At 42.3% G+C, this 24,686-nt stretch overlaps 2 protein-coding genes across 6 annotated transcripts in view; one reads left to right on the top strand and one right to left on the bottom strand.

The window, feature by feature from the left end:
* Positions 1-21,810, top strand: part of RNF141 (ring finger protein 141) — a 40,429-nt gene extending 18,619 nt beyond the window's left edge. For 2 of the 3 annotated variants that reach the window (XM_029582669.1, XM_029582667.1), the window contains exons 5-6: positions 1,452-1,559; positions 3,010-5,737. In XM_029582669.1, coding sequence (XP_029438529.1) covers positions 1,452-1,559; positions 3,010-3,160 — 259 coding nt within the window. In that variant the 3' untranslated portion in view covers positions 3,161-5,737. Of the gene's footprint in view, positions 1-1,451; positions 1,560-3,009; positions 5,738-21,414 lie in introns of those variants that run through there. The other variant, XM_029582668.1, reaches the window with a different exon arrangement.
* AMPD3 (adenosine monophosphate deaminase 3) overlaps positions 7,229-24,686 on the bottom strand; it is a 61,139-nt gene continuing 43,681 nt past the window's right edge. For all 3 annotated transcript variants that reach the window (XM_029582662.1, XM_029582663.1, XM_029582664.1), the window contains 5 exons: positions 23,650-23,813; positions 16,635-16,755; positions 15,188-15,361; positions 13,108-13,218; positions 7,229-12,049 (listed from right to left, as the gene is read on the bottom strand). In XM_029582662.1, coding sequence (XP_029438522.1) covers positions 11,873-12,049; positions 13,108-13,218; positions 15,188-15,361; positions 16,635-16,755; positions 23,650-23,813 — 747 coding nt within the window. In that variant the 3' untranslated portion in view covers positions 7,229-11,872. The remainder of the gene's footprint in view (positions 12,050-13,107; positions 13,219-15,187; positions 15,362-16,634; positions 16,756-23,649; positions 23,814-24,686) is intronic.

The raw sequence follows: 24,686 nt of genomic DNA on the forward strand, positions 1-24,686 counted from the left end.
GGAGTTTGCATCGCTAGGGGCACTTTTGTAAATTGCACTAACGACACCAGCGTCAGTTAAAAGCTACAAAAAAAAAAAAGAAATCCGTTTAGAGAGGAGTGAGGGCTGTAATTACGTGAAGTTTGTTTTCACGCTTTCTCCTTTCTAAGACAGTCCTTCAGCGCCGCAGACCCGGGGCAGCCGATCGAGGGATTTCCCCAAACAGCCGCGCAGAGCAGGAAATCCCCGCGGCCACATTCTCAGCTGACTGCTCTGCACCGCGAGCGCTGCCTTCTTACCGCCACGGGGCCAGGGGGGGGGTAACCTTGGGGAGACACCATTTCTGCAGCGGCGGCAGCAGCAGCACGGCCCTTTCTTCTTCCCGTGTGCCCGCTGAACATCACTTCCTCTTCCGGGCCGCAGGGGCGGGCAGAAGAAAAGGCCTTGGTGCTGTCGTCGGCTTCCACAAACACCGCTGTCGTTCCCCCTCCGGGCTTGAATGTGCGGATAACCCGGGGGGCAGAAACAACAGCGGTGCTCGTTTGAAGAGTTGTGTGCGTCTCGCTGGGGTGAGGAGAAGAGGGAAAAGCAGCGGGAGACTAGGACGTGCACGGCCCACCGGATGAGAACTGCTGGAGTAGACCAAGGCCTCAATCCTTTGCCACTTAGTGAGTCTCATGTGCAGTGATTAAAAGTTTCAAAGAGACAGTCTGCTGCCATCTTTTTTTTTTTTTTACGATCAACTCTTAAAGAGCTGGCCTGAAGTCTAGGCAGCAGCAATGCTGTTCTTAAAGACCTGGGATATATTCTGAAACTCAGCATGAGAGAACGGTGACCTGTGCTTCTTGTGCAAGAGATCGCATGAGACCGTCGCTGCACTGGTTCAGCCAGATGTTAGCGAGATCAGAAACCCCCCAGTTAGCTGCGAATGGAGATAACTGCCCCAATTGGGATGAGTTTGAGTTGGATGCCCAGGGCAGCAGGAGGAAGCTGATGGCCAATGCAAAGATTGATATATAAGTATTAATTACACTATATTTCAGCAGAATTCCATTGTATGGATGAGCGGCACTGAGGCCCAGCAGCATAAATAAGGTCTCTGGCTATGAAGTATGGGATAGTGGCCTTTGATTTTTTTGTTTGAATTTAACCAGAATCTTCTGTTAGAAGGCTCTTGAGGTATTTGTCAATGATAGTTGCGTATTATTTCCATCAATAATCTAGGAAGCACGCATTCAAAACTTTCAGATTTGAATCCCACCACTATCCCTCTCTTCTGTAGCTTTCAGCAAGTTATCGGAATGTAGCCTTCGTCTATGTTTTCTTTCTGTTGTGATATCATGATAAATATATACTTCTTGTGCTGTGTGCCTTTCTGTAAGTCTGTCTGTTGCTTGGAACCAATGTGAAACATTTAAACTGCTTTACAGTCGTGACCTCTCTTCCTTCTGTCCCCTGCTTGCATCTTCTAGGGTTAAGCAGCTGACCGATGAGGAGGAATGCTGTATCTGCATGGATGGGCGAGCTGATCTCATCCTGCCATGTGCCCATTCGTTCTGTCAGAAGTGCATTGACAAGTGGTAAGATAAGGCAACGTTTTCACTTTGTATTGTGAATTAAGACTCCCACCTATTTGCCATAGCACTGGCAGAGGGCTATGCAGTATCTGGCAAGTATCAGAATCTACTTTTAGGATTTTAGTATTACTGTGAGGTGGTAATTGTAAAAAAAAATCTCAAGTATTGTACTATTAATAACAGTTATTCACAAAGAATGAGAAAACATACTTGTGTTAGAGACAGGTTATTTATAGTGATATAAACAAAAGATCCTCGCAAGGTCAAGTGGAAAGTTAAGTTGCTTTATACTTCAATTTATACGTACATGGGGGGGACCCTTTCTTTGTCTGAGTAGTACAGCTTAGTCGTAGCATTTCAATTTTATGCTTGCCATCTCTTAGTTTATTCACCTTGGGTGTAGGTTTACACATCAAGGTTCCAGCCTTAATAAGAATTTTCCATAGACACACAGAAGGAATAAGTATTTTTTTTTATTTTTTTTTTTCGTTTTAAGATCAGACGTCAAGTATTTATCCAGATGAAATAAAGGAAACACATTGACTCTGACCTTTAGAGTAGGGTTCAAGGTCAAAAGTTCTTGAAATGTTTTGTTATGGGTTTGAGAACTGGAATGGACTGGATAGACTGTGATGAGAGTTTAGTTTTGGGGGAAAGGCACTCCAAAAAGTTAGTACCATTTTCTGCAAATTCAAAATCACTGTTGATGGGAAAATTATGGTGTTAAACGTAAAAACATGAGTAATAAGAGCTTTGGGCAAAAAGCAAACTCAGGAAAGAAACAGAAAAGAGTAAATGAGCAGGAAAACAAATATAGACCCCACCCTGTTTATGCGGTTGCTCCATTAGGGTACGTTGCATGGTTAAAGTGTCTTTAGAAAGAGCAAAAGCCATAAATTTGCCAAAAGTTCTTGTAAGAAAATAAGTGGTACACGGTGTAATGTAGATGTTAGAGCGGCTTATTGTAACAATGGCCACTGCACAGGAGCAGTCGGGCTCCTCTGGCCCAGAATCCCCTCCTTGAGTCCTGAGCGGAGAGAGAGCTGGGTCCTCCTCCCTTTGCTGCATGGGACGCGGGAACCCCCTTTTTCTAGGACCAGGGATCCTCTTCCAGTGCCTAAGAGCAGGCAGCAGTTTTCAAGGGTCTGGGGATCCTCTCCCAGGATCAGTTAAGGCTCAATGACACCCTCCCTGGGCTCCAGGAAGAGAGACGGTGAGCACAGGGCTGCGAGGGTCCCCTTCCTGGGCTATGAGAAGCAGAGACTGAGGGCAGAAGAAATTTTACAACTCACTTCCACAATTTATTTTACTTGTTAACTTAATGGCTATATGTTTCTCTGTTGCTGTCACCATCCCCCTTTTGCTCTAAATGGATTTTTTCCTGTTTGCTTTTGTAATTGTTTAAATTGATTACTAACTTTATTTGTGGGGGTGGGGCCTGCCTCTTACATAGGAGTGATCGCAACAGGAACTGTCCAATCTGTCGCCTCCAAGTGGCTGGTTCAAAGGATTCTTGGGTGGTGTCAGATGCACCTACGGAAGATGATGTTGCAAGCTATATCCTCAACCTGGCAGACGAGGCAGGCCAGCCACATGGCCCATAGCAAGTAGGACTGAGCTCAATCATTAATATAACTTTTTTTTCTTTCATTTGGGTTGCGTGGTTGATTACTATAAACTGTCGACACTACTGCTCCAGGTTTGATCTCTCAGTTCTAATAGTACATGGAGACAAAAGTATGGAAATGCATCAAATGTTTGTCTTACACTTCAAAAAATACATTTTGTAAAGATCTTGGTTATTTAAGTTTTGAACAAGTAATTTACACTTTAAAGCAGTGTGGTGCAATTTTTATTTACAAAATATTGTACTTTGCAGTAGAAGAGCATACCCTGGCTATCTTTTTAATTTTTTGGAAAAACTGAAAGTAAAAAAATTGTGAGGCTTAATCATGCTAAATTCCAGCGTCGCTTCTGCAATAGTAGGTAGCATCTTGTGCCCCTTGCCTTAGTAGTTACAGATAACTGAATTTATTGGCCCAGCCTAAGAAATATCCAAGGATGGTGCTGTCCCTGAGCTTTTGGGAACACACAGATCCCTTCCTCACACAAGACTTGTGCACCATCATCTGTGGATGATGCTTGGTTCAATAAAAGGTATCACAGCCTGCAAAGAATCTAGTTTTCTCCGGGACTGTGGAAAGGAAGGCCTTGCAAACAAGCTGTGAATTTAGTAAAGGTGCTTCTTGGATACTAAAACTAGCACAGGATGGCAGAATACAGACCTCCTACTACTGTAGTTTTCAGCTGGCCTTATCTTTTCTGTCAAAGCCCGGCTTCTCAGTGGTTCTCAACCTAAGCAGTCTAGTTTACAGGGGTATCTGTAATACATGTGCATGAGAGATATTCACACACAGTGAGGCTCCTATGAATGGAAATCTAGCTTATGTATATTAATTGTGGCTATTCTGAAAACCAGGACTGCTCTAGAGCACAGAACAGGTTTTATTTTCCCAGGCAGAAAGAGTCTGTTCTAGTGCCCTGAAGACGCTTTTGATTTGGTTAAAGCCTCAGTAAATTGTTTTAATGTATGTGTAATCCCTACCGCACAATCTGCTTCCAGTTTTATGCTTTCTTTTTAATAAAGATCAGGGACACCTAGAATGTTTGTATTTTACACACTTCCTTTAGCTAAAGCACTGTAATTACCCCTTTTACTGTTATGAGATTCATGTTGTCTTACGTGTCAGCATATTCCCCGGATTGCAAAAAGCTGCAGCAATGCTTTTTAAATGAAAAATATTATTCACAAATGCTGTTTTCTTTGTACACAAAGAACAGGCTTCTAATATAAAAAGAAAATTTGATGTGATTAGCATGCACTGGAAGGTGGAGTTTGGGAAGCTGAGAGAAGACAGTAGGGGCATGAACGCCTCTTAATATTAGAACAGTAAAATAGCAAACGTCGTTTGTAGCATTCATTGGAAAACTATGTGGGGATCTTTATTCGGCTGAGCTAACGTTTCAGATAGAAATACCTCTTAGGCTAAAATGCGTACGGACAGATTTTTGTGGATAATCGGTGGCACCTCCACGATCTCAAATGCTTTCCATGGTGCCACCCCCACCTTTCCGTGGAAATTATCTGTCTTTAGCAGTCTGCTCTGTACCTGGATTGTATTGCCCTAAGCCACTGGCATTAGAGGAGGTAAAAGACTGACTCTTGACAGTTTGAAGTGAATACAGTTTAAGGAAATCCAAAACATGTTGGATGTCGCCATAGCCACCAACAGCAATGGTCCCAGTTGCTTTTTAATTAAGGGAAAGAGGAACCTCACAAGAGTTTGGCTGTGACTTGCCAAATGAGGTTTAGGGCTTCGTTTACTAAAGCTTTTTTTCCCCCCTAGATAAAATGGGGGAGGATTCGGAGTGAAGCAGGTTGTTAATTACATAGCAAGTAACCCATGACCACTGTGTGGCACTCATGGACTGGAATGCTCAGCGAAAACACGCAGCACTGGAAGCTGTGGGATGTGGGAGCTTTGTGGCTGGAGAACAAACATCTGAATCATGGTATGTTCAGAGAGAAAGGAGGTAAACACGGAAAATAGATCAGAGGAAACAGGAGAAGGGGGTCAGAGAGCGAGCACATAAATTATGAACAATGTTGCTGCCTAGCCTTCTTCCATTAAATCTGTCAACAGCAAAAGAGTGAAAATGTAAAGCTTTATATTTGGGTTCAGCTTTAATTTTTATTTTGCTGTTTAATGTATTGGTGTAGCATAGGTACGGTATCATGGGCCTTGTTAACTGTCTGCATCTGTCGTTTGGCCTCCTGCAAGTAGCATATTCTCATCACTGAAAGAAACTGGACTTGGGCTACGGAAGGTTTTGTCTTCTGCTCTCCACTGGAGAGGGATAAGGGAAAAATCAAACATTAAGTGTCTGTGGTGAAGCCGCTGCAGTTGATTTTGAGTAGGAATTAGTACATTCACGGACAAGTTTGTCGAATTGCAGCTGGGAGCGAAGAACCACAATCCCATCTGCCAGGACAGCATGAAGATTCTTGAAAGAGTTGATGTAAAGTCTTAAAATATCACTATAGTTAAATTGTAGAGAGAATGTTCAATGCAACTTTACTTATGGATTGTGCAATAAATACATTCTTGGCAAGCAAGTAAGGATAATGTGTCTAAGTTGCTTCTGTTGATCAAGAAACAACAACAAGAGTGCAGATTCTCTGATACGCTCACATGAAGGTTGCATTTTCAGTGTCTGATGTTTGATTCTTCTGGCCTGTGGTTTGCCTGTGCATCGGTGGTGGAGATCAACTGAATTGGATTGGTTTACGAAAGCTAAATGAATCAGTTTCTTAGCCTAATGCTGTATAGGGAAACTAACCTTTTAAGATTAGCATGTAGCCGGCTCAGTTGGTAAATCCTCTGCCTCACCATGCACAAAGTTCAGGGACTGCTGTAGCTACAGCCCCTGGGGAGGGAGTAATTTATCATTTTTTATACTGCCTATGTGAACAAGAATTCTGAGCAGTGTACATGGTCCTTGCCTTAGGGGGGGGGGGGGGAACGGGACACAAGCTAGTGGCCAGATTCAGGACCCATGATTCTGTATGAAGCCATGGTCCCAGACCCTGGACAGTCACATACTTTATAGGTGGGGATATAAAACAGGAGAAACAAATCCTGCTTCCTTGTGAACAAAGGTTCATGGAATCAAATCCCAGCCCTGGTTCCAGTTGAGCTGGAAGCACGAAGTAGAGCAGGTACAAGCTGCTGGATCACACACACACAAAAAAAAAGTATATATACACCTATGATTGTGTTCCCTGCGATTCAAATTTGTGCTACAGATCGAGCACCAAGTGCTTGCTCACACTATTCATGTTCTCTCACTGCCCCCAAACACTTAGCATCTCCTTTTATAAGGAAGCAGGCCAGCTCAGTTTAGGTCATGCGAAGTCTCCATGAGCTCAAAGCACGTGTTGATGTCGTCGGGCATTTTTAAAGTTGCCTTGCCTATCATTGAATATTTCAAGACCTGCCATCAGTTGACAGAGACAGTTGTTAAAGCCATCTTGCTTTTGGTTATTGCCTATAGCACCAGCTTACTCTCTTGCCTAATTTCCTGTAGGGAAAGACTTTAATGTTTAAGGGTGTATTTATTATAAAAATTCACATAATGAACTGTCATGACCAAGGGCAAACTTCTGTACCAAAGAAACAAAAATTAGGCACCATGTTGGAGCATTAATTTTTGGCCACAGACACAATGTTTACAGCCTCTGTGCAGGAGGATATCCCAGCCATTACACAAGAATGGCACACATGGATTTGCATTCGAGATGGCTCTGGAGTCTTGGCCTCTGCCAGGTTTAATGGGCTGGATTAGGTGGGAAGGTAACCCTGTTTAGCAGTGAATTAAGGCCCAGTAACCATCACTAGGTAAGCTATGGAAGCCCAACTTGATGAGGAGCTTGCCAAGCCACAGCACACACATATAGAAAATGTCTGCCCAGATCCCCTTACCCAAGGTAATGTTGTATTTTCCCTTTCAAAACTATGCCTGCCAGTGTGTTCCACAGATTTTTGGAACCATGATCTTACACTACTTCCACATGATATCTTTTGCATTTACAGAAGACAGACAACAGGAACTGGTACTCTTTTGTACTTTTTAATTTAATTTAACATTCTCAATAAATTACTTATACAATATTAAATTGCTCATATCATCTGCAGCAATCTATATGATGTGCACAAAATAAACACAATTCAACCACTGTGTCATGGGTCAGCACCCAGTGAGGGGAAAACTTGTTTGGCTATTTCAAGTAAAGCGAGGGAATTGGCCCAGTATCATGAAATACAAAGCACTGCAGAAAGAAACTGCAGTGCTTTGTCTGTGATAAGGAACAACTGAATGGCAAAATACTAAGTGTCCTGATTGATGACAGATGAAGAACACTCTACAAATCTAGACAGCTATGATTAGTAAATGCTAGAATCAGGGTAGACAAAACCCAAACAGGCCTGGTTCTCAGGACATGCACAGGAGAGAACTGAATAGTGGAGCCAGTGCATGCAAATCTCAGATGCATTTTCATGGTGGACCCAGCTTGTTTGCAGTTCTTGAGGACCGGAGTTGCCTACCCCTGTGCTAGACTCTTTGGCACATAGTACCATAATAAGCTTGAATTACAGAAATAAATCAACTGAACCACAGTAAGAGTACTACTAAGCAGGTGTGACCAAGCACCTGAAAAGTTTGGCAATGTCAACTTGAGCAGTAAAGGAAAGAAAAATCTTTAAAATCAGCACTATTTCATTCCTTACTAGCAGTTTTATAGGTTTGGAGTCTACTTCCTCTTTGTCCCAAAGGTTTCATTTTATACACATTTACACTGATACACACTTCTGTTTGGCCACGTGCCCCAGTTTTCAGACCTCTTCTGCCTTGAGTTCATTCTGCAGAAGTTTGTGCAATATTCATAATTTTAAACGTTGCAGTGTGCTACGTCCATAGGATTACTTGTGTATAATTTGTTTACTGCACAATCACCCTCTGTGGTTTACATCTAAAACATCCTTAAACAGCATGGGCTGATAAGAATTACCACAGCAGCACCCCAATTCACTTTGGAGTGGCTAAGAAGGAGAAGCTTTCAAAACCTGTAAACACACTAATACTGATTCAGGTATAAAATATAAATCGGAAACAAAAGGGGAATCTTAATTATCTGATTTAATAACTTGCCCTAACCACTGTGTCTAGGAGAAAAAAACATCTGCCCAGCACAAAAGAGGACCAACTGCCTTTTGTCACTTTCTTGACCAGTACCAGAACCTGAACAACATGAGCACGGTTTGACCCCTTGTGCCACAATCTACTTGTCCATGTAATTAGAACTCAGATTATGACAGTGTCTGTCATTGTGCAATGGTGACACCTAGTGGTTGGATTCCAGAAGGAGCCTTGGTACATGGGCTGCAGCTGCACAGCAATGAATGGACTGAAGCACAGTGGGAAGGGGTAGAAGAACCGGGGGAAAAAATGCCAGGGGGTAGTTGTGAATGAAGGCTCATAGTGCAGGATCCCAGCCCTGGAAGCCTAAAGGAGCAGGAGGCAGCTGTTGGGTCAGAATAAACTTTTAGTCCTTCCCTCACCCCAAGAAACAGTGAAGGGTAGGGGGTGGGAACAAGTTTGATTTTTCAGTGCATCGCAAAGGAATATTCATCAGCTGTGTCTATATACAGTTGATCTAAAAACAAGAATAATTTGCATGGTATGGTAACCCTAAAAACTAAACCTAGAGTGGTGTTAAAAACCCTCAAGTTTTATTGAGGAACAGTGGTGAAATTCTTCACCCAGCACTGTAGTGGATATTCCAAGTGTATTCATTGCAAGAAACACTGGATCTGTCAGTTAACAAAAAACCCATGGTTTGTTTTTCAGAATATTGACAATTAGAAGTACAAGTCGCTGCCTGCAAAAGGGTAAAACCAGGACTGGATTAGCCTGTTCCTTAAAATCGGGAGCCACCCTGCCTAAACTTGGATCGTGATTCTCAGTCTTCTCCTGGAGATGCAGCTAAGCAGTCTGATTTTCATATTTATGAAATAATTTTGTACAGACTAAAAATGGCTCTCCTGCATCTATGTATTATAGATAGTCTATAACCCAGACTGGGCAAGTGTACCTCTGGAGCAGGGTTGAATCTCTCAGACTTTAAACTACAAATCTAGCAAGAGGGAATGGATCCTGAGCAAAATCCTTCTTTTCAAATAAGTAGCTTTTGATAAATCCATGATCCCTACAATTAATGCATGTAAAGCAGCCATTGTGAAAGTGGTGATAAAAACAAACTAAGAACAGTTGCACTGAACATCAAGTTTCCACATGATGGTTAACACTAGCTGTCTGTGCAGCAAGTCCTGGAGAAATGTGAAAAAAAAATATATACAGTATAAATAACAAAAATCCCCACTGCTGTAGCCAAGGGTAAAACAAGTGCAAAAATGTAGCTCTTCCCTGAAAACCACACAATACTGGTGGGATTAAATAAGGCAAGGGTTATAAAACCAAACACACTGAAAACAAAATAATGGGAGAACGCTTAAAAAAAAGTGTGAGTTTAAAATGCCACACAGTTGCACTTTAGTTGAAATAGATGCAAGTACTGCAAATAGATATTGAAGGTATTGCACATTTTTCTATTACTAAGGTTTAAATATGGAATAGCATTAATCATCACAGTGAGTACAGAACGGCAGCGGAGTCCACCTGTAAGAGCTCTTGCTACCTGAACATCCTGACTAGAAGGACGTTTCTTGCCCGACGTAGGGTTCCAGCCCAAAAGATTAATCCCGGAGCATTTTATCTGGTCCCAGGGGTGTTCGTACAAGAGGAATCTGCTGTGTTATGTCTAGCAGGTAACACCGCAAGCAGCAGTGAAGCTGAATTACACGTATAACACATCCTGCCCGTCTATCCCATGAGCACTTTGGTTAAGTTAATTGGGGCCAAGGCGGTGGTTCACTGTTAAGTGCTACACACGCTCATGTGGGGAACCTGGGTTCAGTTCATGGGTCGGGTCTTCCCCTGGCTGTGGAGGTAGCGCTCACAGCATGAGGGGGGGGGGGGGGGGGGGAGAACGAGTCCCAGTCATTGCCGAGTTTAGGATCTAGGATTGAAGAATTCCAGAAGCTCGCCACTGGCTGAGGACTGGTCTAGGAGATTTGGGAAAAGGAGAGCCCCCCAGGCAACTGTAAAAGGAAGGCTGATGGCACCAGAACTGAGCCCCCCCTTCCAAATGAACTGGAGGCCTGAAGGAAGACTGCCAGATCCTTCCACAAATAAAACTGTGTGTTCTCAGAGATCACTGTGCAAGGTTACTAACTTCCAACCGTGGCGATTTCTGATTGAATGCATACAACATCTCCCTGGAGGATTGTAATGGAGTTTTATAGCTTTTTCTTTTTAAAGGAAGCATGTACATTTTGAATTTTATGATTTGTTGGAAAGCCAAACACCCTGAGCAAGTCTTAATCCCTCAGGGGGATTTAGGGAGTTTTCCCAAAGTCACAGGGACAATGAATGGTAGAGAGGAGGCATCATTTTCTGTCCCAGGCCTTCCCCCGAGACACAGTCCCATAGCCTAATCACTGACTACATCTCTTGCTTGATGGGACCGAACCTTAGTACCTGCAATACTGCAGCGCCACAGTGGTGAACAACTTCCCTTATCAAGTAGAGTGCAAATCTCTCTCCCCTAAACCCGGAGTCATGCCTCGATTGTAGCAAACATGTCTGACAAGTAGGGCAGTTATGGGATGAATAACTTCTCTCTCTCATTGCAAGGTACATTTTTATAGCTAACTTATAAGTTTAAACCAGGTTAATATTAGGACACTACAGTTTCAAGCTGAATGCTGATCACTAGAGATGCTTCCATCGTAAATTGCTGAGACTCCACCGTGTGCTTGTTGTTCCTTCACTGTAGTTTCGTTATATTGTGTGATTATGATTTAAAAGATACTGAACAGTTGCCAAATAATACTTCTGATAATAAATACAACGTATGCTCTGTGCTGACGACTTATCCAGAGAGAAAAGGAGCCCAGTAATTGGCTTTTGTCTGATCTGATCCTTTGCGAATGCTGAATTAAAGTGCACCTGCTCTTGGGTGGCTTCACTTGCCATAAAAGCAGATTGAGGGTTTGGAATGAGGAAATCCAATTTATTTTTCTTTTCAGGGCCAGAATTTTGCATGTTAGACTGTGCATGCGAGAAGAATGGATGATAAAACAGTCCTCTGGAGATGATATCTTGTAAAACTGATTCCTTTTTTTTTTTTACTTTGTGAGGCTGTTTTTAAACTGAGCAGATAGAGATGCGGCAGAACCATTCCATTTGCACATTCAGTTACCGCACCGGAGAAGTGCATTAGGGGTTTTGCCAGAGTCAGTTAGGGACCGACATCCTTAAACAAAATGATCCTTCTAGCATCCAAAAGGATCATCCTAAGCAGCACGTAGCTCACCAGCGCATGTTAAAGCTAGATTAGCACAGTGGCGATTTGAGGCACAACCAGCATGATCAGACACCTGCTCACACAGAGTCCCTCTGATCCGAGACAGCATGGTCCTTCCAACATAACCGAGGGGGAATTCGTGGTGCTCCCAGTGGTTGTGCGCTCCTCCCAGTTGTGTTGTGATCGTGGTCAGGCACAAAACGCTATTAAGCAGAAAGCAGAAGCCAACATCCAGCCGCGAGAGGTCCTTATTTCTGGAACCTGGTGCTCATACAGAGAGAGCAGTCATCTCATCGGATTGCATGGCATCAGCCAGGAAGCTGAGCTCGTTGCATAGAGTCTCGTAGCGGAAGGCCATGCGAATCTGGGCTACGTTTGTTCGGCGGATATCATTCCCGTCAGGGCCTTCTTTCAAGTAGTTGATACCCAAGAAGTGTTTCTTTTCCTGTAGAAAAAGACATTGCATGCAGATGTCAACTTCTTTATCATCATCATTTCTGGAGCAACGTAAGGAGGCTGGAGGGTAATGTTCTATCCAAAATGTGTTTAACTCAGTTACTGCGGCTAGAACTGCAGGAGCTTCAAATAAAAAAAGTGTTAAAATTATTTAACACAGTTTTATATTTCAATTTAAGGGAAACTTTCCTAACCTCGTAGATTGCAACTGAGTATTCCTAATGTTAAGGAACCATCCTATGAAATGAATTGGAAAAAGATTTGGTGTCTTCACCCATGTGACAACAGGGATATAGCCATATCATTATTAAATTTCCAGACGTTTGATATTCCGCTTTTTCCCCCCCCAAGTCTGGTCTCAAAGCGGATTACAATATCTTATAATGGACTGGCATGTACAAATTCAGCATCAGAATCGAAGGAGAGCTCTAGTTGCTCGCTAAGGCAAAGTTTTGAAGGGTTGGCAGAACTTAGTTCTTAACAGACTGAGATTACGATATCCTAGAGTGGGCTGCTGAGTACAATATCAGAGCCAGAGTTGTGAAGAATAGTTCTATTTGCCCTCCAAGGCATAAGGAGCTCAGGGGTGGCAGAACTTAGTTATTTTAACAAACAGGGAAGGTCAGGTGGAACAACCATTCCCTAGCCTTTCTTCTGAAAGGGAGGTAACCTGGTTCCAGATCTTGGGAGCAGAGCAGCTGAAGGCCCTCTGTCTTGTGCGGATCAGTTTGGCAAGCATGAAGGGAGGGGGGGGGGGGGAAACAAGGTGAGCCCTTTGTGAACCCCAGAATTCTCCATTGTAACAAAAAAGAACACCCAATCCTCCTACCCCCAAGCATATAATGAAATCACATCCACCCACACTTCCTTATTTCTTCACATCAAGTACTTCAGTGACTGAACATTTGCAAATGTTTTGTAACAGAAAGCACCGTCTTGTCAGCAAGAGATACGATGTCACCGTTGTATGTAACCTACCAGCCTTTCATTGTCTCTTTCTGTTCTGGCTGGGAATTGGCGTTCTGTCAGCTTTGGAGTACAATTTACCTTATCTGATAATCCGCTTTGCAGCACACTGTTTCTTGCAATTTCACACAGGTCGCATGTGCTGAGCTTCCACACTTGCGCGGCTATAGCGTACTCCTCCATGAGTGCTTCCTGTATACACCCAGAAACAGACCAGAACAAGCGTTTAATATCACCTCGATGGCCTCCCAAGGTGAATAAACAGGCATGCATGCTGAGGAGCTGACTAGATGTTTGTGGGCATGTCTGTTAGTGGAATATATATTGTGACACTTCCATCTACATGCCTAGAATTTCTTTTATCAAGCCAGGATGACTTTTTTTTTTTAGCTGAATAACTTACGAATAGCTTCCACTGTGATTTGCTGCTTGGCAAAAGCCAAATATTTCCCACACTTCACCCTTCTGGGGCAAAAATGAATTTGGATGGATCAAGCCCACAGTTAATATTTTTTCACATCTTTACCTACCAAACAGAAGACCTGGGTTTGATTTCCAACTCAGATCTTCTGCTCCCTGGGCGGGCTGAGACTAGTGATGCTGTGGAGACAGCATTCACAGTCCCGTGGGGAGTGAGGGGGACTGCAGAAGGGATCTGGACGGAGCTCTGGTCCGTGGCTTCTTTCACTCAATGCACAATTAAGCTTTGGAATTCGTTGCTAGAGGATGTGGTTAAGGCAGTTAATGTAGCTGGGTTAAAAAAAAAAAAAAGTGTTGGATAAGTCCATAAGCTGCTTCTAATCAATAGGTAATAGCAGTGGCTATTAGCAGCATGGGCTCTATTTAATGTTTGGGTACTTGCAATCTGGATTGGCCACTGTTGGAAACAGGATGCTGGGCTTGCTGGACCCAGTAGGGCATATTTTATGTTCTTATATCCCAGCCAGGGACCATTCACTGCAAGAACTGGGTTAGATGAGATGAGAGGGGATATTTAAAAAAAAAAAAAAAAGGAAAAAGTTTCGAGGTGCAAATGGAGGCTCAAGGCACCAAATCCCAGTCTCTGCCAGCAGGCCCAAAAACAAGTCTAATATTTGCATTCCTTTAATTTCCAGGTTCCTAACTCTGTAGTCCAGTGCCTGATCCCACTAGTCTCTCTTTATGAGATACGGGCTTGGGGACCATCAATTTATTATAAAAGGAGGTTTGCTGCCGCAGAGTTAGTCTTCTGTAACAAAACGTATATGTAATACAAAGAGGAACAAGGCCTCAGTTAGAATAACAGGAGCAGGAGGCATTTCTGGAATTAAAGCCTGAAGTAATAGCTTTAGGTGCAGGTTTCCTGGCTAAGTACCCATGTAAATGTATTGGGAAAATGTTGGGGAATACTTATTTTCTTTGATGTTGTGCAGTTAAGGGGATTTCTGAATGCCAGAAGGCATGTACCGGTCATTAATTTAAGTGGAAGTGGTTCTAATTGAAATAAGTATGTGGGAACAGTTTGGAGGACCATACATTTCTTTCTATATTCTAGATATGGTATAGAGTGCTCCTTTTTATTTCTTATTCACCCCCCCTAATTTTCCTCTATAATGTTAAGAAGTGCAAGATAAGTAATATCTCATTAAAAAAAATACATTTTCTAGAAAATTTAATGATTGTTAAATGATGTAAGCACTTGTATTTCTTAAAACAAAGTGGAAAGATTCAATAAAGAGAAAAAAAAATGAATAACTGGAGCAGGGTGGGCATATTTAGAGGGACCACTACTACAGACCAGGTCTTTTACTACTGATTCCAGTGATATACAGTACAAAGGAAAAGCAATCACAGTGAGCTCTGATAAAACAACAGTATTGCTACTGCTAAATGAGATTTTCCTTTCATTAAAATGGAAGCCTAGAAAGGTCTGAGCCAGGTCGTGGCTGCACCAGATTTTCATCACACAATACTTTTTTTTTTTATTTTAAATGGTAAATGAAGCACAGACCAGGACAATGTGAATGACTACTGCTGAGGCGAGACATGACCCCCACCCATACATTTTGTGTGCCTGTCAATCTGTGAAATTCACTGGCAAATTAGTCTTCCTTAGCATCAGCCCATGGTCCTTTAAATATTGGTAAATCTTTGCAGCCCAGTCTGGCCCCTCCATACCGACCTTAGTGTAGTGGAACTGCATGGGGTCGTCGGTGGAGAGGGAGACTACCAGTCCCTTGTGCAGAAACTCTCGCAGTGGGTTTTTGGAGTACTCCAGGAAGAGACTGTTGTTGCTCAGTGGAGACATCGCAATGGGGATCTGAGCGAGGTAATAAAGGTACTGGAGAACTGGACTCTGCCAACGAAGAGGGAAAACAATCATTACGTGCACAGGCTCTAAATTCAAAACAGGCCCACACCTCTAGCAAACATTCAGCATGCTAACAGTGGAGATAAGTGCACCAAAAGAGCTGCCACATATGTAAGGGAGGGGGCTTGTTTGAAGACACAGTGCTGTCTGTCAGACTCCCTGACGACACGGGAAAAAGGAGGAAGTGTATAAAACCAGAGAGACAGATTTGCCATTTTACTTCTGCTTTGCTTCTTTACATGCCACGCTCCACATCTAGTCTGCAGGTGGTATAAGTCATTGCTCACATGTTGTACCAGATTTTCTAGATGACTGGCACAATACTGTGCAAGTTCTGTGATCTGACATTTAGCTCAACATAAGTGAATCTCATTCAGATTCAAGGTGCATGTGTGGAAAAAAAAAAAAAAGTTTACAGAGCATCAGTTCCAGAAGTCATGTCACAAAAGAATGCAGTGGCTGGCTTAGAAAAAATTGAATGTCATTTTGCTGCCAACAGCAATGTCATAGTGTTCTTTTCATCAGTGAACCAGTGGCATGAACACATCAGGCATGGACCCACAGAGGACTGAAACAACAATCACTGGCAGGAGTTTGATCTCTACTTGAACCATATCTAGTGCCCAATTGATTTCACTATTTTACAGAAATAAGTTTCAAGCAATACCTGTGACCAGCTTCAAGAAGTATGCTCCCTATATCAGGTCAGTGAGCACAGCTCTCAAACGTTAGTCATGGATGTATTGTGTTAGTCCAATCAAAAGGTCTCTGTAGCTTGTTTTTTGACCTGTATTTCTGCATGTCAAGTGGACTAGCATGGCAACCAGCATACATTGCTCCAGATATTTTATATAATTCTTCCAAACTTAATGTTGGTTAGTGTCTTACCCCTTAATTTGAAAAGGCTTTTTGGTTAAGAGAATAAGCAGACATGTTTCAGACCATATTTTCAAAAATGTTTCACATAGAACTGGAAAAAAAACCATTTTGAAAACTGAAGTCCATGAGTTCAACAGTTAATATCTTTGTTCTTGCCAAAAGAATTTGTAGGGAGACAGAAGACAGATGCTTTGCCTTGGCACTGATGTTTATGTAATTTGGAAATTCATCATCTATAAAATGCACCTTCCTTGCAACTACCTCTGAAAGCTAGGGTAAAAAAACCTAATGTCAAAAACAGGGAGATATCAGGTAAACATGCTCATCTACTGCAACTAAAAGACAAAATGATCTCTGCATGTGGTGAGAGGAGCCATACCTTCTTCAGGTTTAGCCCATGTGAGATGTTATCGGCTGTCAAGAAGGCAGACACCAAGTGCGTGATGGAGCCGGCTTCCCCGCAGTGTGGTCGGAACTGGAAGGTACTCATCCCTCTCTCCCTGTAGAAGAGGAAGGAAATCCAGAGGTGAGAAATCTCGGCCAGACCAGGGCTTGCCCAGCACTTCAGATCTATTCTAAGGTCATGAAAAATTGCAGTGATACATGTCTGCAAGTCAATTTTTTTAGATAAATTAGAGTAATAGCCATACTGCATTTTCTTTAACACTTAAGACAATTATTTCCACTTTTTTTTTGGTGCCTTCAGAAATGCGGTCTTAAGCAAGTATAGTAGCAGAACATGTTTTTTTAAAAAACCCCAGGAATCAAACAAAAAAGAGTGATGACCAATAAAACTCTGGGTTTATTTACAATGTGTTTTACTGCAGTTCAGCACCATGGTTTGGACAGCTCCTGTGATGGTCAGAAGCCCACATTAAAATTAATCATGCTTTTCACATTTTTTAAATACTAAATATAAGGAGAATACCTCTGAACAATACTTGTCTTCTGTCAAATATCAAACCCATTCACTCTTCTGTTAAATAGGAAGAGAATCTCTGATGTCACTTTGATAACCTGACCTGGCTGCATCACTTGCAAGCTAATTAAAATGATCTTTTGTAATTTTATAGTATGTTGTTCTAGTACCTATATTACTCAGGAGAAAAAACTCTTAACAGATTGGTTACATCTTAAGAAGGGGCCTGTGTGGTGTCTAAAAACATAAGTACATGAGCTTTAGATTATCCTTTAAAATGGTGTAATAATGTTAAGATAAAAATGTTCTTTACAATACATAACTACTGTAAAACTTTTTTACCTCCCTGGAAATTTTCGTTTATTTAATATCCCATTCTTAGGCCAAGTAGCACCAAAGACAGCACAACAGGATGGTTCGTATGTGCCAGAAGAGATATGGCAGCAGTATCGTAGATATTATAACTGAAAGTTACTTAAGCAAGGGCCTTATTCAGTGAAAATGCTGGAGCCCAAATATAGGCTTTTAGGTACTGAATTGAAATCCAGAACCTCCAGGATTGCATTCTCAGAAACTCTTCCCATTCCATGCACAGGACCCCGAGTGTCTTAATACGTGGAGGAGATGATGGATCAGGGAAGAGGACTTTAGATTTCTTAGGGACTGGGGAAGATGCTAGGGAAGGGAAGCCTGTTCTGAAGGGATGGGCTCCCCCCCTGCCAGGGTGGACTCTAACATTAAAAGCTGCTCTGTCTCCAGGAGCACCTAGTTCAGAGGGAGGTGTCTTACAAGGATACTTGCAAAATGGGGAAATTAGAATATCTCAGTAGTGAAGTTGTAGTTAAGGCTGACTTAGCCAAATGAATGTAGATAAAAGTGCACAGAGATGTAAATGACTCTACGCTACCCTGTATTTTCTACTAATCAGCAGGTTGTGAATACAAATAGAAATAAGAATACAAAGATAGAGCATACTTTAGAAATATCTGTAGGCCAATGCCAGAAGCCTGTACAGTAAGACTGGAGAGTCTGAATATATGGCATTATAAGAGGATATAGATGATGATATAGGCATCTCAGAGACACAGTGGAAAGAAGATAAAACAAATGGAACACTGATACCAGAGTGTGAATTATATTCACAGGTGTGATAACATGCAAGCAAGTTTTGGCTTTAATGTGGTAGCGGAGGACAGAGGAATCTGGACTCCCAACCTTTTCGTCACAAATCATCAGTTTTATTGTTTACAGAACAACAGAAAACATGAAGAAAGTTCTGCTTATCTCAGCAGTTCTAAATCAAAAGTCACAGCAATAGACAGTCTTGTCCTCATTCCCAGGACTATTCCCCCTCCTAGGCCTGCTCAGGGAAATGCCCTGGGACAGAATTCCCTTCTGGGCTGTGTCCTAAGCTGGGTCAGGCTAAATGCCTGGTCCTGGCCTTTTAAGGGGGCCCCCAGTATACACTTCTTTACATCCCTTCCCCAGCTCCAGCACCTGCTCCCAGAGAAGTGAATCACTATTCCTATTTTCCTTTCCTACCCTGAACTGGAACGGTCCCTTTCTTGTATTAACAGATGCTAGGGTCGAAGATGGGGGAATCACCAAGCCAGAAAGCACCTTCCCATACTAGGTATCAGAAATAAGAAGGCTATGCTGGGATATAACGAGCTGACAGGGTTTCTATACTCCGTCCCAAGGAAGCCGAGTACTTGTTTGAATCCTCTTGCAGGACTTGCAGCTGGGCATTCAGGGCTTGTGTAACAGTTTCAAACTCCATGTTGTATTTATGATTTGTGGTTATTGCTAAAGATAGTTTTTACTTGCTTTCTAAAAATACACAAAAAATAAATCTTGTTTGATTGGGGTAAAATGTTTGAGTAATCCAGCAGCGATGTAATCGCATGCGACATGGCTCGCTGATACCCCATATATTCAGTTAAGAGATTTGGTAAGATGCATTTTTGACTTCGCCTTTGTTTGTGTTATGAATTTTTGGCTTACTCTGTGCATCTTTGCGGTTGGTAGTGTTTATTTAGTAAGGGAAGTCATGCCTTGCCAATCTTTTAGATTTTTTTCGAAGGTATAAACAAACAGATAAAGGTCAGCCAGTTGATATAGGGCCTGATTTTCAAAAGAATTTAAACACTTAAAAATGGGTTTTACATGTGTAAATGTACTTTACCCATGTAAGTGGACTTTTGAAAATTGCTACAATATATGCCATAGAAGTGTCCATAGAATTTACCCATGTAAGTGCACTTTACACAGGTAAATGGCTTTTGAAAATTGTTACAATAGTATGTTACATTTACACACGCAACTCCATTTGAAAATTACACCCTCTGTATATTTGGACTTTTAAAAGACATTTGACAAAGTCCCAATGAAAGTCTCCTCAGGAAATTATAAAGTCCTGGGATAGAAAGCAATGTTCTACTGTGGATTGATAAATGGTTAAAAGACAGGAAACAGAGGGTAAGACTTAATCAGTTTTCCAAACGGAGAAAAATCATTAGTGGAGTACCACAGGAATCCGTACCAGTGCCTGTGCTATTTAACATATTCATGGTCAAAAAATGCAAATAAAATGTTGAGTGATTCAAAAAGGAATGGAGAATAAAATGGAAAAATATCCATCCTTGATATACTTGCTCCATCCCCTTTCAGCCATGTCTTTTTCAAACTGAAGGGCTCTAACCTGTATAACCTCTCATCATATAGGAGCAGTTCCAACCCCTGAAGCATTTTGGTTGCCCTTCTCTGTACCTTTTCTAATTCTGCACACAATACTCAAGATGTGGTCGCACCATGGATCACAAAGAAAATATGTTATCCTTTCAAATAATATTAAAACAAGGGGATGCTCTATGAAATGAATGATTTAAAACATATCGTGGAAAGTATTTTTTTCACTCAGCGCACAATCAAGCTGTGGAATCTGTTACTACAGGATGTGGTTAAGGTAACTAGCATAGTGGGGTTTAAAAGAAGTTTGGAGAATCATGGAAACTATTCTAAAGAAGAACATCACAGAACACATTAAAAGACATGGTTTAATAGAACACAGCCAGCATGGATTTACCCAAAAGGAAAAAATTTGCCTCATGAATCTGCTACTTTTTTTGAAGGGTTTAATAAACATGTGGATAGAGGTGAACCGGTAGATATAGTGGATTTGTATTTTCAGAAGGCGTTTGATAAAGTCCCCCATGAGAGGCTTCTAGGAAAATTTAAAAAGTAATGGGATAGGAGACAATGGCCTTTTCTGGATTGCAAACTGGTCAAAAAAACAAAACAAAACAGAAAGAGTAGGATTAAATGGTCAGTTATCAGTGGAAAAAGATAAAACAGGAGTGCCTCAGCGATCTGCACTGGGACTGGTGCTTTTTAATACAATTTATAAATGATCTGGAAAGAGGAACAAGGAGTGAGGTGATCAAATTTGCAGATGACAATTATTCATTCAGAGTAATTAAATCACAAGTGGATTTTGATAAATTGCAGGAGGACCTTGCAAGACTGGAAGATTGGGCATCCAAGTGGCAGATGATATTTAATGTGGACAAGTGTAAGATGCTGCATATAGGGAAGAATAATCCATGCTGTATTTAAACAATGTTAGTCACTCCATAAAGTCAGCAAGTAGCACATTTAAAACAAAATCAGAGGAATTCTTTTCCACTCAACATGCAATTAAGCTCTGGAATTCATTGCCAGAGAACGTGGTTAAGGCATTTAGCATAGCTGAGTTTAAAAAAGGGTTGGGTAAGTTCCTGGTGGAAAAGTCCATAAATTGCTATTAATCAAATTGACCTAGGGAATAACCACTGCTTATTAATGCATCAGTAGCATTGGATTTGTTTACTGTTTGGGTATTTGTCAGGTACTTGTATTCTGGATTGGCCACTGTTGGAAACAGGATGCTGAGCTTGATGCATCCTTGGTCTGACCCAGTGTAGCAAGTTCTTATGCTCTTATGAGAAGTCCATAAAACATTGTTAGTCAGGTTGACTACAGAAAGCCACTGCTATCTCTGGGAGTGAGTAACAAGAAATAGATCTACTTTTTGGGATCCGCTGGGTACATGTGACCCAGATTGGCCACTGTTGGAGACAGGCTGCTGGGCTCAATGGCCTTGCTTTGACCCACCATGGCATTTCTTATGTTCTTAAGCTGCCAAAGTTTTCTCCTCATTTCGCTTAGTTTGCCTATGTTTTCTTTCATTTTTTTTTTCTAGATGAAAGTGCACTTGGGAATGTGAAAAAAAACTCTAAACAGGATATTTGTGTATGTTCTTCAAATGCCAACTGTTGAAGCAAAAGCCCCCCAGGCAGAGACCAGTGATTGGCAGGCAATTCCCCACAGAGATGACAAAAGCCTGAGAAGAAGTCATTCCAAGCTAAAATGTATTTCTTTGGGGAGTGAGGAATTTAAAGGGCTTTTCATAGTGGTCCTCAAACAGGAGGGTAGGAATATTCAGACAGTGAATTCAGTGGAACAAGTTTTCCCCAGTCCTGGGGTACAGCCACTCAGATGGCAAGAATCAAAGTCAACATTTAGACTTATGATTAAGCAATAAGGCGTTTTCATTATATGTTATTTGTTTTTAATTGTGGAAGTTTGTAATTTGTAGATTTTCTTTATTGCTTTTTTTTTTTTAAACTTTGTATAGTTGTGGTTAATAAATATAAATATGCACTCATGAAAAGCTGACATTTCACTAATACATAAGCTCCAGTGCCTTATTAGACTTATAATTTGAAAATAAAACCAATGGGCTGGATTTTAAATGCCCTGCGCACGTAAATCCAGCCGGATTTACGCGCGCCTGCAGCCTATTTTGCATAGGCCGCAGGCGCGCACAGAGCCCCGGGATGCGCGTAAGTCCCGGGGCTTCATAAAAGGGGTGTGTCGGGGGCGTGATGCGGCGTTTCGGGGGCGGGCCTGGGGGCGTGGTGCCGGCCTGGGGGCGTGGTCGAGGCCTCCGGACCAGCCCCCGGGTCAGGTGATGGTGCGCCAGCAGCCCGCTGGCGCGTGCAGATTTACGTCTGCTTTCAGCAGGCGTAAATCTGCCAAATTAAACTCTGGAATTTGTTGCCAGAGGATGTGGTTCGTGCAGTTAGTATAGCTGTGTTTAAAAAAGGATTGGATAAGTTCTTGGAGGAGAAGTCCATTACCTGCTATTAAGTTCACTTAGAGAATAGCCACTGCCATTAGCAATGGTTACATGGAATAGACTTAGTTTTTGGGTACTTGCCAGGTTCTTATGGCCTGGATTGGCCACTGTTGGAAACAGGATGCTGGGCTTGATGGACCCTTGGTCTGACCCAGTATGGCATTTTCTTATGTACTTAACAAAGGTAAGGGGGGGTTTAGATAGGGCTGGGGGGGGTGGGTGGAGGGAACAGGCAGCGCGCGCTGGGCTCGGCGCGCACAGGTTGCACAAATGTGCACCCCCTTGCGTGCGACAACCCTAGATTTTATAAGATACGCACGGCTACGCACCTATCTTATAAAATCCAGCGTACTTTTGTTCGCGCTCGCGCAAAATTATAAAATCTACCCCAATGGTTGGATCTTATCCTGGGACAAGATGCTTTTGGGCTGGGATTTGGCTGCAGACTGGAGCCTTGCATTATGGTTATACCTACAGTACCTGAATGTAAAAAACCGGTGTGATATCTCGATTGAGATCGAATGTCGGTATATAAAAATAATAAATAAAAAATAAATAAAAATGGTTTTGTTGATACACGGACGAAGTACTGGTTTATCAGTCAAAATTATGTCACTGCATTCAGCAATCAAATCATGCAAGGAATATACATTAGTAGCGTATTTTTGCTAGTGTCAGATTATGGCATTTCTAAAGTAATACTGTGCATAATTTAAAGACTTCCCCTAACCATCTGGCCCTAAGAGTCGGGTTTCCTGCAGCACAAGCCGCCATGGACCATAGGCAGAGTAATACAAGAGAGTGGTGGTAACTTTCCTTGCTGCCTGCATGTTAAAAGGCATGAGCACAAGAAGTATGTCGCTGCAGGCAGACTGAGTAAGGGAAATGCAAGCCAAGGAGCTATGATTTCCACACACCATTACTGAGTTTGTGGAGTCAGACGATTTTTATCTCCAGGAGGAGAAGACACTTTACAGGCAGTTTGTTTCTGGAGTTTATCAAATCTCTGTCCCTTGAAAGGTGGTATCTCACCCGTTGGTCCATGGCACAAGCATGTAATTGGATACTTTAGAGCCCGCTGCAAACATAAAAGATTACACATTGTGCAACATGTGAATTGATGTGCTACCCAGAATCTGCTCCTCACAGTGTCCCAAGCTAAAAATGGACTAAAGGTCTATCTAATGCCCAGTGCACATATTGCTTGTCTGAAGATTAGACTCCATTCAGCCCCTGCTCGCATTCCCCATGGTAACGATAGGAACACAACGCCCAAGGGTTCGATTTGCTACTTACTTCCGAAGATTGTTGAGTAGCATGATGTTTGCATACATATAGTAGAGATAGTAACTGTATGGGGGGTTCTGCTCAGATGTCCAGACATCAGGGCACGGACTCTTATTGCAAAACATGTGATCACTGTGTTTGGATTCGTCATCGACACTGTCAAATCCTGTCACCCTGAAACAGAAGAGTGTTCTCATTAACCAAACTCTGTACCTGATTCGCTGAGGGTTTACCCATAGGCACACCATGGGAGAAAAGTCTTGAAAGCTGGCCCTCTGCTCCGTAGGGTGCTTGTTCTGCCTAATGTACAGCAGATAGGAACGAAGGTAAAATATTGCAGAAGAATGCAAGCTCTGCAGCAGTGCCAGCAGCTCTATAACAGAGTTCAAGGAAACCCGGGATAAGCACAGAGGAGTCTTAATTGTGTGGACGTGAAGGCAGAACCTGAGGTTCTACAGCAGGAAGAGGAGCCAGACCAGATGGGCCCCCACAGTCTTCATCTCTTGCCGTACTCTCTCTTTCCACTTACCCTGCAGATTTAATACTATTTACAATAAAATGACTTTTTCATGTCCTCAGTTTCCTCCTCTTCCCACCCCTCAGTGGCGTTACTGCAAGTCCCCTTTTCTGGTTGAGGGAAGAGGTAGGAGAATAAGGAAGCCCTGATATAAGCCTGAACCCTTCAGCACCATTCGTGTGCCAGCCACTGGCCTCTTCTCTCTCAGTGCATGCCCACCCTGCTTTCCTCGACAAACCCCAGTTCAGGGGTGCATCTTTTCACCTTTCTTCTTTTCTGATCCTGAAATATAATTTGGATCACTGTCACCCTGTAGACCCACAGGTCTTGCCTTCCAAGAAAACCAGATACAGCGTCTTACATTCTTTTTGCTTTCATGCAAGACTCTCTCTTATAAGGAGGCCATTAAGTGCCCATTACCCCTTCCTTAATCCTGGCTACTTGTGGTGTGACATTCTCAGAAGTGCCTCCCCTAAGAATCAGAAGAATCACTTTGGGGCAATGCCAATGAATTAGTGCTGCTGAAACC

This window comes from Rhinatrema bivittatum, chromosome 17 (genome assembly GCF_901001135.1).
Source record: "Rhinatrema bivittatum chromosome 17, aRhiBiv1.1, whole genome shotgun sequence".
Classification (NCBI taxonomy): domain Eukaryota; kingdom Metazoa; phylum Chordata; class Amphibia; order Gymnophiona; family Rhinatrematidae; genus Rhinatrema; species Rhinatrema bivittatum.